This window comes from Nothobranchius furzeri, chromosome 6, assembly GCF_043380555.1.
Source record: "Nothobranchius furzeri strain GRZ-AD chromosome 6, NfurGRZ-RIMD1, whole genome shotgun sequence".
Classification (NCBI taxonomy): Eukaryota; Metazoa; Chordata; class Actinopteri; order Cyprinodontiformes; family Nothobranchiidae; genus Nothobranchius; species Nothobranchius furzeri.
The window spans coordinates 63,548,458-63,565,353 of NC_091746.1; the positions used below are offsets into that span (position 1 = coordinate 63,548,458).

Below are 16,896 nucleotides of genomic sequence, written 5' to 3' on the forward strand. Positions count from 1 at the left end.
GTAGGGAAAATGGTCCTCCGTATGTAGTATGTACAAGAACACACACACACACACACACCACCCTGGTTGTAGTGACCAGGTTCCCCATCAGTGATTCTCCCACATCATGGTTTGTGTTTTGATGCCTGTTTTTCTTTGTGAGAGTTTTTGATCATTCTTCTTGGAGAATCAATTTCCCTCTGGGATTAATAAAGTATTTTTGAATTTGAATTGAATTGATTACTATAGCAAAAACTGTAATGCTCTGATTGAGAAAGTGAATCTGTTGGGCTTGTACCTGGTACTCGGAGTACCACACTGCCAGAAAGGACACGCTGAAAATAAAAAGCTTTTTATTTCCATCAATATGTGTCTCCTTATTCAAATAATTGTAACCATCCTCTCAATCCTTTTTCTGTTGTTCATGCTCTTGTAATCTGTTGTTTGTGTTCTGCATTATTACAGTAAACCGGTGGAAATTATAAAGTGGACCTGTGGTATTTTATATGGATATAAACATGAGTGTAGTTAAATCTGTATTTAACAAATGTTTAACCTATGAACACCATGAGAAACTATTTTACAACATTAATTTTGCAACATTGTGAAAATGATCACTATGGTATTACAAAGAATTAAGTTATTTCAAGACAAAGTGGCAAACTAAGAAATCTAACACAAAAGTAGAAAGTAAACAAATTTTAGGTGATGAGCCAAATTGGCTTTTGTGCAAGAATATATTACATTTCATATTGGAAAACATTCATAGGACATGTAGTGCAAATTAAGAATATCTGCTGTATCACAATGACACATTTTCAGCTTTTAAATGAAAATCTAACCTATTGTGTGGAGAAAAAACAAACATGAAATAGGTTACCTGAAGACTAATCAGCCAGTGTTTACTGACAATTTACAGTGGACATCATCAACAGAACATCAAGATAATTCCAATCAATCGTCTCCACATTTACAAGCATAAACACGCTAAATCAAATTTAACACGCATATAAAAACACGACTTGTAACAACGCAAATTCAGTTTACAATCGGGCTAATTCGCTCATTCAGCAAGTGGCAGTATCCTTGTACACTGTGGAGTAAACTGCCATTGAACGGATCACAAGAAGAATAGAACATCTGCACATGCGCGGTACGGATCAGGTAGACCCGATCTGTACGGTCCGACGTTTTCTTTTTTTTCATTTTTATCTACATTGTATTGAAATGTTTCAATATTGCAAACATTTTAATAGATACTTATTATTTTTAACATCTTAACAGATGCTCTCTGACCCCTAACTATCGTAAAAGACTTCGAGCGGAAGTTGACGTCTTTCGCGCATGCGTGGTACCGATCGGGTTTCCGGTACCACGCATGCGTACTGACAGGTACAGTCCAGACCGACAAAGCCTTTATGACATCATCGTCTACTCAACAGGTCAGAAGGCAACAGTCTATCACCGCGACAGGAACTAGCCACTAGCAGAGATGGCCGCTGAAGCTATCAACCTGAATTATATGGATTTACAAGAGAGTTGCAAGGATCCACTGCACGAATTAAGGTCTGTAGAAACTGAAAAACAGATTATCTTCAATGATAAGCAGGATTTTTTAAAAGTTCTGAAAAAAATTAACGACTACAAGGATGAGCTTAAAATCATTTTCCAGAGAGAGAAAGATGATTTGGAAGACGAAAATCAACGTCTAGAAGAAAAGAAACGGAGGCTTGAGCAGGAAAGCAAAGATTTGGACACAGCTAAGACAGAAATTCAAAAAGAATGGAAGCAGATTGAAGAAGTTAAAACATCAAATCAGGAATTTCTAGAAGATTTGATTACGAAAAAATCTCAAACGGAAAAGCTTTGGAAATCGCTGCAAGACAGCAAAGCAAACGCGATTGAAGAAATAAACCAGATGAAAAGAGATCTGGAGAAAGAGAAATTCGATTTTGATGAATCAAAGAAATTATCAGAAAACAAACTTGAAGAACTGAGACAAGCTTTGCTGGCTGAGAGAGACGAGTTTGAACAGCAGAAGTCTAGCTCAGAGCTGGAGAATGAAAATGCTCGACAGATTCTGCAAGAAGAGAAAGAAAATCTACAACTTATTTGGCAAAATCTGGAGGAAGAGAAGGTGGATTTTAAAAATGAGCTTCAAATAGTAAAGGTAAAGTTAACTGAAAGTCAAAATCATTTACAGAAAGGCATTCAAGATGTAATTCTCCAGACAAAAGCCCTGCAGGAAGATCAGTTGAACTTTGAAAAAGCAAAGGCTGAAACAGAAAAGGAGCATGAAGAAATATACAGCTTTCTCCAGGAAGGCTGCACATGGTTAGACTTGGAGAAACAAAGCCTGGAGCGGCAGAAACTCGAATTTGTGGAAGTTCAGAACAAATTGGATCAGACTAATAAGGAACTCCTGCAAAAAGAGAGAGAACGGATGAATCAGGAGCTGCGAGAGGAAAATATTCACTTTCTTGAACTGATAAAAGCAGAAAGACTTTGTCTAAAAAACGGTCAGAACAATTTGCAGGAGGGATTAGAAGATCTGATTCTCGACAGGAAAAATTTTCAGAAGGAAATGATTCACTTTGAAACACAGAAGACAGAATCTGAAAAGGAGATTGCAGAAATATACAGTCGTCTCCAAGAGGGGTTCGACATTTTACATGTCGAGAAGGAAAGTCTGATGCAACAGATGGCAGAATTTGAGGAAAAAGAGAAAGAATCAAATCAGCTTTGTCTGGAAGTTTATCAGACTCTCCAGGATGAAAGGGAACTGTTAGAGCTGATGAAACAGAGTCTGCAAGATGAAAAGATTCACTTTGTTGAACTGATGAAAACAGAAAGTCTTAGTTTACATGAGAAACAAACTGATCTGGAGAAGGGATTAGAAGATCTGATTCTTGATAGGAAGAGTCTGAGTGAAGATATGATTCACTTTCAGCAGAAAAAGGAAGATTCACCTCATGAAATGAATTCAGTCCTTCAGACTCTGAAAGACGAGAGAGAAAGCTTAGAGCTGATGAGGCAGGCTCTGGAACAGGAAACAGAGTTTGAAGAAGCAAATCAAAAAGAAACCTCCAACATAAATGATACAGAAACAGCTGCGGAGGACGAGGTAGAAAGTCCTTCTGCTCAGACTGAATTTCTGCAGGAACGAATGATGAGTTTTGAACTTCCCCAGACTAAATCTGAAGAGGAGATAAGTGAAATGTACAATTATCTCCAAAATGGGCTTATATATGTAGACGCTGGACTAGAAAGTCTGGAAAATCAGAGGAATACATTTGAGGAGATGGAGAAAGAGTCTCATCAGACTTTACGAGACATCCAGCGGGGTCTCCAGGAGGAGAGAGATAGTTTAGAAATGCAGAAACACAGCCTGGAGGAAGAAAAATTGGAGTTTGAAAATATGATTGCAACAGAAAAACTTAGTTTACATGAGAGACAAAAAGATCTGGAGAAGGTATTAGAAGATCTGATTCTTGATAGGAAAATGTTTCAGAAGGAAATGATTCACTTTGAAACACAGAAGACAGAATCTGAAAAGGAGAATGCAGAAATATACAGTCGTCTCCAAGAGGGGTTCGACATTTTACACGTCGAGAAGGAAAGTCTGATGCAACAGATGGCAGAATTTGAGGAAAAAGAGAAAGAATCAAATCAGCTTTATCTGGAAGTTTATCAGACTCTCCAGGATGAAAGGGAACATTTAGAGCTGATGAAACAGAGTCTGCAAGATGAAAAGATTCACTTTGTTGAACTGATGAAAACAGAAAGTCTTAGTTTACATGAGAAACAAACTGATCTGGAGAAGGGATTAGAAGATCTGATTCTTGATAGGAAGAGTCTGAGTGAAGATATGATTCACTTTCAGCAGAAAAAGGAAGATTCACCTCATGAAATGAATTCAGTCCTTCAGACTCTGAAAGACGAGAGAGAAAGCTTAGAGCTGATGAGGCAGGCTCTGGAACAGGAAACAGAGTTTGAAGAAGCAAATCAAAAAGAAACCTCCAACATAAATGATACAGAAACAGCTGCGGAGGACGAGGTAGAAAGTCCTTCTGCTCAGACTGAATTTCTGCAGGAACGAATGATGAGTTTTGAACTTCCCCAGACTAAATCTGAAGAGGAGATAAGTGAAATGTACAATTATCTCCAACATGGGCTTATATATTTAGACGCTGGACTAGAAAGTCTGGAAAATCAGAGGAATACATTTGAGGAGATGGAGAAAGAGTCTCATCAGACTTTACAAGACGTCCAGCGGGGTCTCCAGGAGGAGAGAGATAGTTTAGAAATGCAGAAACACAGCCTGGAGGAAGAAAAATTGGAGTTGGAAAAAATGATTGCAATAGAAAATCTTAGTTTACATGAGAGACAAAAAGATCTGGAGAAGGGATTAGACGATCTGATTCTTGATAGGAAAATGTTTCAGAAGGAAATGATTCACTTTGAAACACAGAAGACAGAATCTGAAAAGGAGAATGCAGAAATATACAGTCGTCTCCAAGAGGGGTTCGACATTTTACACGTCGAGAAGGAAAGTCTGATGCAACAGATGGCAGAATTTGAGGAAAAAGAGAAAGAATCAAATCAGCTTTATCTGGAAGTTTATCAGACTCTCCAGGATGAAAGGGAACATTTAGAGCTGATGAAACAGAGTCTGCTGGATGAAAAGAATCAGTTTGTTGAACTGATGAAAACAGAAAGTCTTAGTTTACATGAGAGACAAAAAGATCTGGAGAAGGGATTAGAAGATCTGATTCTTGATAGGAAAATGTTTCAGAAGGAAATGATTCACTTTGAAACACACAAGACAGAATCTGAAAAGGAGAATGCAGAAATATACAGTCGTCTCCAAGAGGCATGTGAGGAAAAAGAGGAAGAATCAAATCAGCTTGATCTGGAAATGTAGAGCTGACGAGGCAGGCTCTGGAACAGGAAATAGAGTTTGAAGAAGCAAAGAAGAGTTTCAAGAATCTGAAGGACCAACAGCATTTAATGAGAGAAATGCGAGTAACTGAACCCAAACAATGTGACAAAGATGGTTTATTTGCGAGAAGGGACAGAAAATCTTTTATGACTCTTACTTTAGATTTTCCTTATAATTTAGACTTACTTGTAATTTAGACTTCCTTATAATTTAGATTAATAGTCCAATCGTATACTTAGGGGTTTAGGGTTAGAGCTCAACTATAACCATGTGTCATCATTTGAACTTCATGCACTTTAAGGGAAGCTAGGTTTCAATCTAGGGGCGCTTCAACGCCGCCCAAACTGGGCTAGAAACACGTGCTAATAATTTAGACCTTTACTTATAATCGGGTTTCGAATTACAGGGGAGCTAAGGGGAGCCCGGCTGTCTTCTTCAGGATATTTCTAGTTTATTTATTTATTTACTTATTTATGGCAACGTAATTAGCACACAACATTGTAAAAATGCCTCTTTAATTGGCCTGCCAAATAATTAATGATTTGCTTTGATGACATCATCAAAAGGGGTGGGGCAAGGGGAATTCCAACAGAAAATGTGTGCCAGGTTCCTTTTTAACAGTTCTTCAGGGATTTTCTAGTTTAACCTAAAGTTAAGGCGGCGGAGCGGGGTGGGGGCTAGGGTTAGGGTTCAGAAGCTGACATCAACGAGCTGAGAAACAAAAATCTGACTTTTGTTGCATTGTTTAGTGTTTATGTCACGTCTTTATTACCGACCCTTTCATAGGAACACCGATCTAGGATGTAGATGGATATGTAGATGGGCTGCATGGTGGCACAGTGGTTAGCACTGTTGCCTCGCAACACGAAGGTCGCAGGTTCGAAACTCAGCTGTGGCCTTTCTGCGTGGAGTTGCGTGTTCTCCCCATGCATGCGTGGGTTTTCTCCGGGTACTCCGGTTTCCCCCACAGATCACAACATGCCCTATAGGTTAAAAAATAAAATAAAATTGTAAGTCGCTTTGGGTAAAAGCGTCTGCTAAGCACATAAACATAAACATGAGCATTAAAACTAAAACCAAAATAAACAAAAAAAGAAAATTAAACATAAACAGGGTTGAAAACAAACAAAAAGATTAAAAAAAACTAAAAAATAAATTAAAAAATAACTAAAATTAAAGAAAAAAAAATCCCTTCCGCAGAATCGCCACCTTATCGTGGTGGAAGGGTTTGAGGAGCTCCATGATCCTGTAAGCTGTGTTGTCAGGGCCATCAGCCCCTGTCTCCCATGGCAACATGGTCTCAGCTTAGAGCTCGGACTAAGAGCGGTTCAAACACCTCAAGGGCCACAACTGTGGGAGTGAAACGGATCTAAGGGAACCAAAGAGCATTATTTTAATGTTTCGAAATGGTAAATGTCTTGTATTTGTATAGGGCCTTCTAGGGTTCTCCAACCCCCCCCAAGGCCATTCACCCATTCACACTGTAGTGTAAAGCCGGGCGTACACTGTGCGACTTTTTCACTCGTAGCACTCAGCTTCAGCTCAAACTGTACGACTTCCTCGCAGGGCAGATCTCACGAGTCATGTGCTCACACTGCACGACCCAGTTCTCGCATGCGACCTGACTGCTCACACTGTACGTCTGGTAGCAACACGTCGGCCCTAAAAATATGCTAAAAATAGCAGTTTTTACACAACACGTCAGACTTTTTTGTTTTGTTTTGCCTGTTGTCCTTCGGGAGTGCTGCAGGACACACAGGGATTTATGGGGGTTGGATGAGGAAAACGGAATAAAGAAAGTAAATCTGTGTTTTGTGATCAGTTTAATTTGACATGAACACGACAAACACGCTTTCTTGACAATCTTTGTGAGTAAAAAAACGTGTAGAAACAAAAACGAACAACGTGTGTTATTAGGGAAATAGCGAGCGGCGTTGATGCAGGATTGCGCATGCGCCGTGAGCGGTTCTGATACATTTTGGGTCGCAGCTGCTCGCAGCGCCGCTTCAACAGTGCAATACCCTCACGAGGGACGAGCGAAATTTCAAACACGTCAGAAGTCCGTGCGACCTCACGACTGCTGATCGGCAGCTGGTCACGTGGTGTTAATCGCCTCTCGTAACCCCCTGTACACTACACGACCGCTCGGCGCAAAACTCGCCCCGATGTCGTGGATTCTCGCACGACTGGAAAATCGGATCAAAAAAGTGAAAAAGTCGCACAGTGTACGCCCGGCTTAAGAAAGCCATGTAATACCAAAGGTCATTACACTGCCCAGCCATCTTCATCAGTGGGCTAAAGGTAAACTGTGCTTTCCAAACTAGAACAAATGCTCTTTTTTTGACCTCGCCATCTGGGGAACCGTCATAACAAAGTTCCTCTCCTGCTCTTTATCTGTGCTGCAGGACTCCTGGAGAAGACGAGACTTTTTAACCTTAATAAAAGATTAATATTCTGTTTTATACAATGATTTTCCCACTTAACATATTAATTACAACCATAGACCAATGAATGTTTTATCTAAAGTAAGTTTAATAAGACTTGATTGCTTGACAGTAATAATGAATCAAAATAACTGTTTATTGTTAAAATGCATTGTTTCAGATCTTAAAGACACCAAACGAATCTACTCGATGAGTTTTTGAATGAATGAATGAATGATCAATTTTTGAATGAATGATCAATTTATTCAGTCAGTCATCTTAAGATAATGTACAATAACATGTCATACAAATAGATACAAATACCATTTCTCACTGACATATGTTTTCATTTGTATATGGTGTCTATTTGGTATCTCATGACTGAATAGGTTCAGGCAGAATCAATAGCTTATATAATTGCCTAACCTACTTACAAAACAATTTTTCAGTTTCCCGCAATGAACCAACAACCCAAATAAAAGTAAAACACAAATCCATCCATCAACATCAAATTAATACTCTTCAAAAATATTTTTACTGATAAGTTTTTTAAGAACTGAAAGAGAAGTTGCTAATTTTAATTCTATTTTAGCCTGATTCCAAAATTTTACTCCCATTACAGAGATACATCTACTTTTCATGCCCTTTTTGGCTTTTTGTAGAACAAACATACATACACCTCTTAAACCATATTTACTTTCCCTCTTTGCAAAAAACATTAGTATATTTTTTGGCAGAGCCGTTAATTTTACTCTAAACATAAATTGCATTATTTTATAATAATATAGATCTTCTAATTTCATAATCTGTGATTTTAAAAACAACGGGTCAGTATGAGCATAATAATTGCTCTTGTTTATAACTCGAATAGTTTTCTTTTGTATAGTTTTTATTTCATGTATATATGTTTTAAAAGTTGAACCCCATATTTCTATACAATATGCCATGTATGGTTGTATTAGTGAACAGTATATTAGACGTAAGGCCTTATGGTTTAGTATGTCCTTCAGCTTATATAATAGACCCAAGGATTTGGCAATTTTTCATTTTATATAATTTAAATGATGCTTCCAGGATAAGTTAGAGTCAATCACAACACCAAGAAATTTTATTTCAGACACTCTTTCAATTTCAGTATCTGAAATTGTTAATTTAAAGTCTCCATTTTTTACCTTCTTATTTCCAAAAATCATAAATTTAGTCTTTTTTATATTCAGTGATAGTTTATTTACATCAAACCAAGATTTGAGGATATTTAACTCTTTTTCGGCCTTCTTTAAAAGTTCTTTTATATCTTCACCTGAACAAACTAAATTTGTATCATCTGCAAACATTATAAATTTGAAAAAACAATTTTATAACACTATCTTGCCTATTGTAGCCAGAGTTTGGTTGGATTAACGGCAAATGTAAGTACAAGGCTGGCAGTAGAAAAAAGAGGGCAATGTTTCTCTCATCTACTGGTAACAGTTAGCTAGCAGCAATAACGGTTAACAACCATGCACTTTATGCAAGGTGACCAAACCTCTTTTTCCGTGACATTTTTGCTTTTTATGTGCTATTAGGGGCATCTGGGAAGATTTCATAGATTGATAAAATGTCTAGGTTTTCATCGTTTTTCAGAAGACTTCATCTTACAAATACATAAATGTGACAGCACAGCCCTGTGATATACTCCCGACCTGCTCAAGTGGATGGTTCTGAAAGGAGGTTGCGGTGACACTCCACCTGAGACTCCAAACCCTGCAGTGGGAACACCACCTGACGATGGGGGAGATAATGGTGCCGCTGAGACTCTGGCCGTGGCCCAATACCTTGCGGTGGGAACACCACCTGCCAAAAGGGGGGCTGTTGAGATCACTGACCCTCCTCCACCGGTACTGCTGGCGCTGGTGACCTCTGTCACTGATCCACCTACCACAGGGGGGGTTGCCTGCCACCCTGTACCACTACTGGCAGACCCTAGTCTCTCTGACTGCACCTGTGCGTCGAACAAGGGCCCTCCAGAGAGCTCACCTGCGCCGATCCCTCGCAAAGCCGCGCCTACACAAATGTACGGTCCAAAACATTCTTTGTTTCAGTTTTCAGGACTGACAAAGTACCTTTTGTTAGTTGCGGGCAGCTAAACTCCCTCCGCAGCCTCTCCTAACGCGACCGTATGTACCTGAGTCCTCTTCGGGTACCACACTCCGAGAGCCCCCAGATCTACTGATAACATCTCATGACAATCATTTACCTTTGCGTAAGGTCAAAGGTCATTCTCATTCACTTGGAGCTGATAAGGATCTAAACAATCTTACAGACTCTCTTGCCACTCAAGGTGAAGCTGTTGGTACCCCGTGGTCCTTTGACCCCTTGTGGCACCCTGACGATGTGTCCTCTCGGTCAGACCCACCCGTTGTGTGTGTCGTGACTCGAGCTCAGGCCGCTAAGGCGTCCACCCCTCGACCATCTGATGGTTTCGTGTCTGTTAAACCAGTTTTTTCTGACAACAACCTTGTCAGCCTCCAGTCCCGGGACCCTGCTATCAGCAGGATGAGCCTGTACCTTTCTTATCCGACAGCTCATCTGCCTTCTTCTGTCGAGCTTGGCTCCGTTCCTGAGCTCCGTGCTCTCTTTCGGGTTCGTGTCACGCTGAGGATGGTTAAAGGTTTGCTAATGCACATCTCCAAGCCTCCGTCGTCACCTGTCCTTGTGGCACCACAGTCCCTAAGGGGGGCTATGATAGTACAAGCCCATGATTCTCCTTCTTCTGGGCACAAAGGTGTCAAGGCCACGTTCAGTGCCCTTAGCCAGGTTGCTATTGGCCGGGGATGCATCAGAACATCTCAGACTACATCCAGAGCTGTTTGGTTTGCTGCCAATTTCAACCATCTAACCCCATCCACAGAGCTCCTCTTCAGAGCAGAGGGCCGTCCACTCCGTGGTCGGACCTGCAATTCAATTGGGTGGGGCCCATGACCAAGTCCAGCAGAGGTAACAAATACTTCTTGACCATGATGTGTGCATTCACCAAATGGGTTGAGTGTTTGCTGGCACCTAACGACACGGCTCAGACAACTGCTGTCCTCTTGATGAATCACATCTTCTCCCGGTTCGGTCTCCCCGAACATGTTAACTCGGATAGGGGAACTCACTTCACCTCTGGGGTGATGGAACACCTTTGGAGGATGTTGGGTGTCAAGGCCAATTTCCACATTGGTTATCGGCCCCAGTCTTCCGGCCAGGTCGAACGCATTAACCGAACAGTTCTTGGCATGTTGAAGAAATATCTGTCCTCTAATCACAGAGACTGGGATGTGAAGCTTCCGTTGGTCCTTATGGCCATAAGGGCCACTCCTCATGAGTCTACAGGCGTCTCCCGGTTTGAGATGATGACGGGTAGACAAATGACCCTGACGCTTCACTTGCTGTATCAGTCATTTCAACCCAGTGCAGATACAGCTTACACCAACGAGCAGTATTTGCAAGACTTGGACCATCTGCCTGCAGCGTTTTCTTTTGCACAGACAAATCTGGAGAGATCAGCTGAAGGCAGGAAGGCCTGTTATGATCAGAAGACCTCACATTCTGAACTCATTCATCGTGGGTGATAAGGCCTGGTTCTATATTTTTGCTCCAAATACTGGTCAAACAAATACAACCTCTGGTAAACTGGCTAAGTGCCGAAGTGGTCCGGTCCATACCGGATAACTGAAAAACTCTCTCCGATTGTGTATCAGATCAAGATCACCGAATGGAACAAAGATCCCATCTATAAGTGGGTCCACAGAAATCAGATCAAATTACACAAGGGTTCCGCCTATTTGGACGAAGCTGCAACCCATGGATCTGCTGACCAAAATCAAATTGACTCAAAAAGGGGGGGGGGGGGGGGGGGATTTTCCATCCACTCTCCCTCGGTTCCCTGTTTCAGGTCTCACAAGTTCTGTTGTGTGTATGTGTGTGCGTGGATAGAATTCATGTCTAAATGTAGCATACGAACTTGGATGACACTGCTGTGGTTCTGTTAGGTCATGACAGTTAAAAGTGAATAAATCCACAAACTGTTATGTTTGATCCAAAAGCAATTTGTATTTTTCAACTTCTAGTGATTTTGACCTTTTTTTTTGTACGCTGAAGGACTAATTTGGGTCCATTTATTAATTTTTATATATTTCATTTTATTTACTAATCTCTAATTTCTACTGTTTATATTCACATGTAGGTTTGAGTACTAACATCTCTGATTTACATTAATGTGTTTTATCCTCTTTATATTAGCTGTATTACTGATTCTTTAAACAGATAATCACAGATATATTTCTGCATTATTTCATTACAGCTGATTTCCTTTTGTCATTTCTATTATGATCAATTTTATTTTGATTTTTATCAGTTATGGGCTACAGTTTATTTTGCCTTCTTTTTTGATAACATTTTGCTCCAAGCGTTGATTTTCCCTTACTTGTATTATAGGGTTATGTTGATTTAGTTCTTTTTGCAACAATTTTTCAGTACATGTAGTTTACTACATCCATTTCTATCACCTGAACTCCGTTCACATAATTTGCTTCACATAGCACATACAGGTAGGGCTGCAGCTATCGAATATTTTTGTAATCGAGTACTCTATCGAATCTTTTTTTCGATTAATCGAGTACTCTAATAAATTACCCTTTTGTGTTTGTAAACCATTATATCAAATAGCATGTTATAATTATGAAAGACCTCTTAAAATGAGCAAGCAATCGCCAGTTATTCTTCAAGTTTTATTCAAAATTAGTTTTCAAAACTTCAGCACTTCAACTTTACTTCACAGTAAACAAATGCCTGTGCAAAAAATTAGTATACAACCTGAGCCGATTTTCCCCTCGTGTGAGAATCTGCTAACCTGCAAGCCAGAGGATAACTGTTGAAGTAGCGCTGCGAGCGGCTGCGGCCCAAACAGAACCAGAACCGCTCACGGCGCATGCGCAAACAGCTCGCCGGCTGTTTCCCTATTAACACACGTCCATTTTAATTTCTACACTTTTTTCTCACACAATAACAAGGATTGTTGAAAACATGTTTGCCGTGGTTTTGTCAAATTATACTGATCACAAAACATTTATTTACTTTTTTTCGTTTTCCTCCGCCACTCATAAATACCCGTGTCCTCCTGCAGAAACCCCGAGGTACAACGGACATCAATAACACAATAAAAAGTCTGACGTGTTGTGTAAAACTGCTATTTTGTAGCACATTTTAAGTTCGACGTGTTGCTACCAGATGTATGGTGTGAGCTAAAACTGAGTGCTACAAACGAAAAAGTCGCACAGTGTCTGCAGAATATATAGAAATACAGGCTAAAAAGCATTATCTTGTAGAGGCTGAGTCCGCTTGCAGAAGTGACATTTACAGGTGCTGCAGCACGGAGGATGTGGTGTTGTGGTAGGCTAAATCCATTTTACAGTATTTATACTGGACTACGTTTTCCGCCTTACGACGTGAAAAATGGTCCCACACCTTTGACATTTTGAGTCTTTTTAGAACTCCACCGGGGTCCACGTTGTCCGCCATGGCTTAAGAGAAAGTTAAGTTACGTTCGCTACTCGCGTGTGCATTCAGCCCAGTGGGCATGTGCGTCACTTATTTCGGTCCGGGTGAAACATGACCCCGGGCGATTGCAAAGCCATGAATTAATTAAATATGAATTAAACGAATCCTCGAGGATTTTTTGTACTCGAATTAATCAAGGTACTCAAGGAATCGTTTCAGCCCTACATACAGGGTTCACATAATTGCTTCACATAAAACATGTAGGCACATGTAGTGCTAGGTTTATTTTTGTTTGTTGTTTTGCATCAGGCGCCATCCATGTGTGTCTACATTGAAATGCCCTGTGTCTGCTCTTCTTCTCCTCTGGGTTCGCCTGTGATCGTCGCTTCCTAGGCGGGTCTCTCTACACCATCGCCTGATGTAGCTGCCTGCTGACTGAGGGTTCGGTTCGTGTGGGTCTGGACGTCCTGTGGTTCCTGCCGTACAAGCAATGGTCAGTTTAGGTACAGCTGACCTTCCATCTATTCATCTATTCAACATCTGGTCTTTAAGGAGACACAACATTGCTTGTGTTCCCTTTAAACAAGTCTGCCTTCACACCAGCTGGGAGTCAGACTCCACTTGTCTGATCCAAAACAAGAACTAACTTTTCCCCCAAGGTCTTATCTGCACCTCCAGAAGAAAGAAGAGCAGCTCAAATAAGTTGCTAAACTCAAGAATATTATAATAAATCATTACTAACTCCTTTTATTACTTTAATCTATTAAATCATTAAATTAAAAATTGCTTATTATTACTTTTGGGAAAAATATAATGAAATGAAATGCTTCATTAATCTAAACCACTGAGTGGATGTTACGTTTATCTAATAGACTGTGTTCACCATGTTTTGACGACAAGGTCTTCACACCTGCTCACACTGCTCAAAAACCATAACAAGTACAGCTAAGTCAAATTCATTTCACATAGCTAGACCTTCCACCCAGATCAGAGTCTTCACATTAAGAAGGCATGTTTCTGTTGCCTTGGTAACATTTATGTTCCTGTCAGCTTCTAATTGGCTGACCAAACCATAACAAATAACTTATAAAACTAAAGCAGACTGAGAGATCTTCAGTTCTGAACAGTCCTGGAGAGTACTGGAAAGTTCTGGAGATGGCTCAGATTGGCCACCTGTTTTTAATACTCCATAAACATCCCAGATTTTTACACATCGAGAAAGAACCTTTTTGTATCCGCAAAGCTGATGAGAAAAACTTCCTGCAGATCAAAGCTGATATTGTTCAACTCCATAAGAGAATCCCTGAGACGCAAGCTGATTCCATCCTGTATTGCCTGTTGACATCTTTTGGACCGTGGAAAGTCGCTACCGTGTGGTCAAAATACTGGAACTGGGTGCCCCGAGGTCATCTGACCTCCTTGACCTCTGGATCCTGACAAGGCAATCACGTGGGCAATGACAGCATGAACTGGAGGAGTGTGATTGGGAGGAATGGCCCGCCTGGACACCCGAGTGAAGAGAGGAGCGGAGCTGTCAACTGATCACCACCTGGTGGTGAGTTGGGTCAGATGGCAGGGGAAGATGCCGCGTAGACCTGGCAGACACAAACGCATAGTGAGGGTCTGCTAGGAACGCCTGGTAGAAGAACCTGTCAAGACGGTCTTCAACTCCCACCTCCGGCAGAGCTTTGACCGCGTCCCGAGAGCAGTGGGGGACATTGACTCCGAGTGGGCCTTGTTCCACTCTGCAATTGTTGAGGCGGCTGTTGCTAGCTGAGGTCGCAAGGTGGCCGATGCCAGTCGTGGTGGCAACCCCCGTACTCGCTAGTGGACACCAGAGATTCGGGGAGCCATCAGGCTAAAGAAGGAGGCCTACAGGGCGTGGCTGGTCCGTGGATCTCCGGAGGCAGCAGACAGGTACCGGATAGCCAAGCGGGGTGCAGCAGTGGCAGTTGCCGAGGCAAAATCTCGGGCGTGGGAGGCGATTGGTGAGGCAATGGAGAAAGACTATCGATCGGCTCCAAAGAGGTTCTAGCAAACTGTCCGGCGCCTCAGGAGAGGAAGGCGGCAACTCGCTCACACTGTTTACAGTGGAGATGGGGAGCTGCTGACGTCATCTGGGGCTATAGTCGGACGGTGGAAGGAATACTTTGAGGAGCTCCTCAATCCCACCTACGCGCATTCCGAGGAGGAACCAGAGCCGGGAGACCTGGGGATGGACTGTCCAATCTCGGGGGCAGAAGTTGCTGAGGTAGTCAAACAACTACACAGCGGCGGAGCCCCGGGGGCGGACAAGATTCATCCTGGGTATCTCAAGGCTATGGATGTTGTAGGGCTGTCGTGGTTGACACGTCTCTGCAACATTGCGTGGTCATCGGGGGCAGTTTCTGTGGAGTGGCAGACCGGGGTGGTGGTCACCATCTTTAAGAAGGGTGACCTTAGGGTGTGTTCCAACTATAGGGGATCACACTCCTCAGCCGCCCTGGAAATGTCTACTCCAAGGTACTGGGGAGGAGGGTCCCATCGATAATTGAATCTCAGATTGAGGAGGAGCAATGTGGTTTTCGTCCTGGCTGTGGAACTGTGGACCAGCTCAATACCCTTGCAAGGGTGATGGAGGGGGCATGGGAGTTTGCCCAACCAAGCCACATGTGTTTTGTGGATTTGGAGAAGGCTTATGACCGTGTCCCCAGGGGCACCCTGTGGGGGACGCTCCAGGTGTATGGGGTGGGTGGCTTTCTGCTAAGGGCCATTCAGTCCCTTTATCAGAGGAGCGTGAGTTTGGTCCGCGTAGCCGGTAGTAAGTCGGACCTGTTCCCGGTGAGGGTTGGACTCCGCCAGGGCTGCCCGTTGTCACCGGTTCTGTTCATTACCTTTATGGATAGAATTTCTAGGCGCAGCCATGGTGTGGAGTGTGTCGAGTTTGGTGGCAGGAGAATCTCGTCTCTGCTTTTTGTGGATGATGTGGTCCTTCTGGCTTCATCCAGCTCTGACCTTCAGCTCTTGCTGGATAGGTTCGTGGCCAAGTGTGAAGCGGCTGGACCTCCAAATCTGAGACCATGGTTCTCGACCGGAAAAGGGTGGCTTGCCAACTCCGGGTTAGGAGAGAGGTCCTACCTCAAGTGGGGCAGTTTAAGTATCTCGGGGTCTTGTTCAAGAGTGAGGGTAGGAGGGATCGGGAGACCGACAGGTGGATTGGTTCAGCATCTGCAGTGATGCGGACGCTGTGCCGATCTGTCGTGGTGAAGAGGGAGCTGAGCCAGAAAGCCAGGCTCTCAATTTACGATCTACGTCCCAATCCTCACCTATGGTCATGAGCTTTTGGTAATGACCGAAAGAACCAGATCGTGGATACAAGCAACCGAAATGAGTTTCCTCCGTAGGGTGGCCGGGCTCAGCCTTAGAGATAGGGTGAGGAGCTCAGACATTCGGGAGGGACTAGCTAGCTAGCATCGGTAATATTTATAAACATTTAAAGTTTCCGCTGTGGCAGAGTCTGCATTAAAATCTATATTTTTCTCTGGATCAAGCTAACAAGACTCCCTCTGCCTGCGTCTGGTTTAGAAAATAATTAACATTAGCCACTCACGGAGCCCAAGATGGCGTCATGGTGCCCATCCATGGTGACACACAGGCCACATAGCATTCACACCGAATCAAGGTGCATAGGGTCCCAGATTGCAACCCCCTCATTTTATGCTAAATGACTTCCATCTGCAGACATTCCCTCCATGATCCAACAGATGCCCTTTGAACTGTCTGATCCATAAGATCTCCTTTTGGTTTTAGGAATATTTTTCTTGGCAATCTTAAAACCGAGGAGAGATTTATTTGCTTCAGGATTAATGTTTGTGATGTAACCGAGCTGTGAGGAGGAGACAGTGATGGTACAGTCCAGACAGAAAGGGTACAGTCCAGTGTAACGTCCAAAAGGGTCAATTTTCACCTATAGCATAGTGACCTTTTATCTACAGCCTTAATCCACTTTCTGTTTGACCTTCTAAATCCAGAAGGTTCTGTTCAGCGCATGTT

General features: G+C 42.3%; 1 protein-coding gene across 1 annotated transcript; it reads left to right on the top strand.

Annotated features, from left to right (window-relative positions):
- The first annotated feature begins 1,383 nt into the window (after positions 1-1,383).
- On the top strand, positions 1,384-5,043 carry LOC129164199 (interaptin-like). Its single transcript, XM_070552427.1, has one exon. It carries the CDS (start codon positions 1,472-1,474, stop codon positions 4,901-4,903), a length of 3,432 nt encoding a protein of 1,143 aa, XP_070408528.1. The 5' UTR covers positions 1,384-1,471; the 3' UTR covers positions 4,904-5,043.
- Positions 5,044-16,896: the final 11,853 nt, after the last annotated feature.

Bases quoted from the DNA above. Each gene is read 5' to 3' on its own strand.
- LOC129164199 (XM_070552427.1), top strand. From the start codon at position 1,472: ATGGCCGCTGAAGCTATCAACCTGAATTATATGGATTTACAAGAGAGT.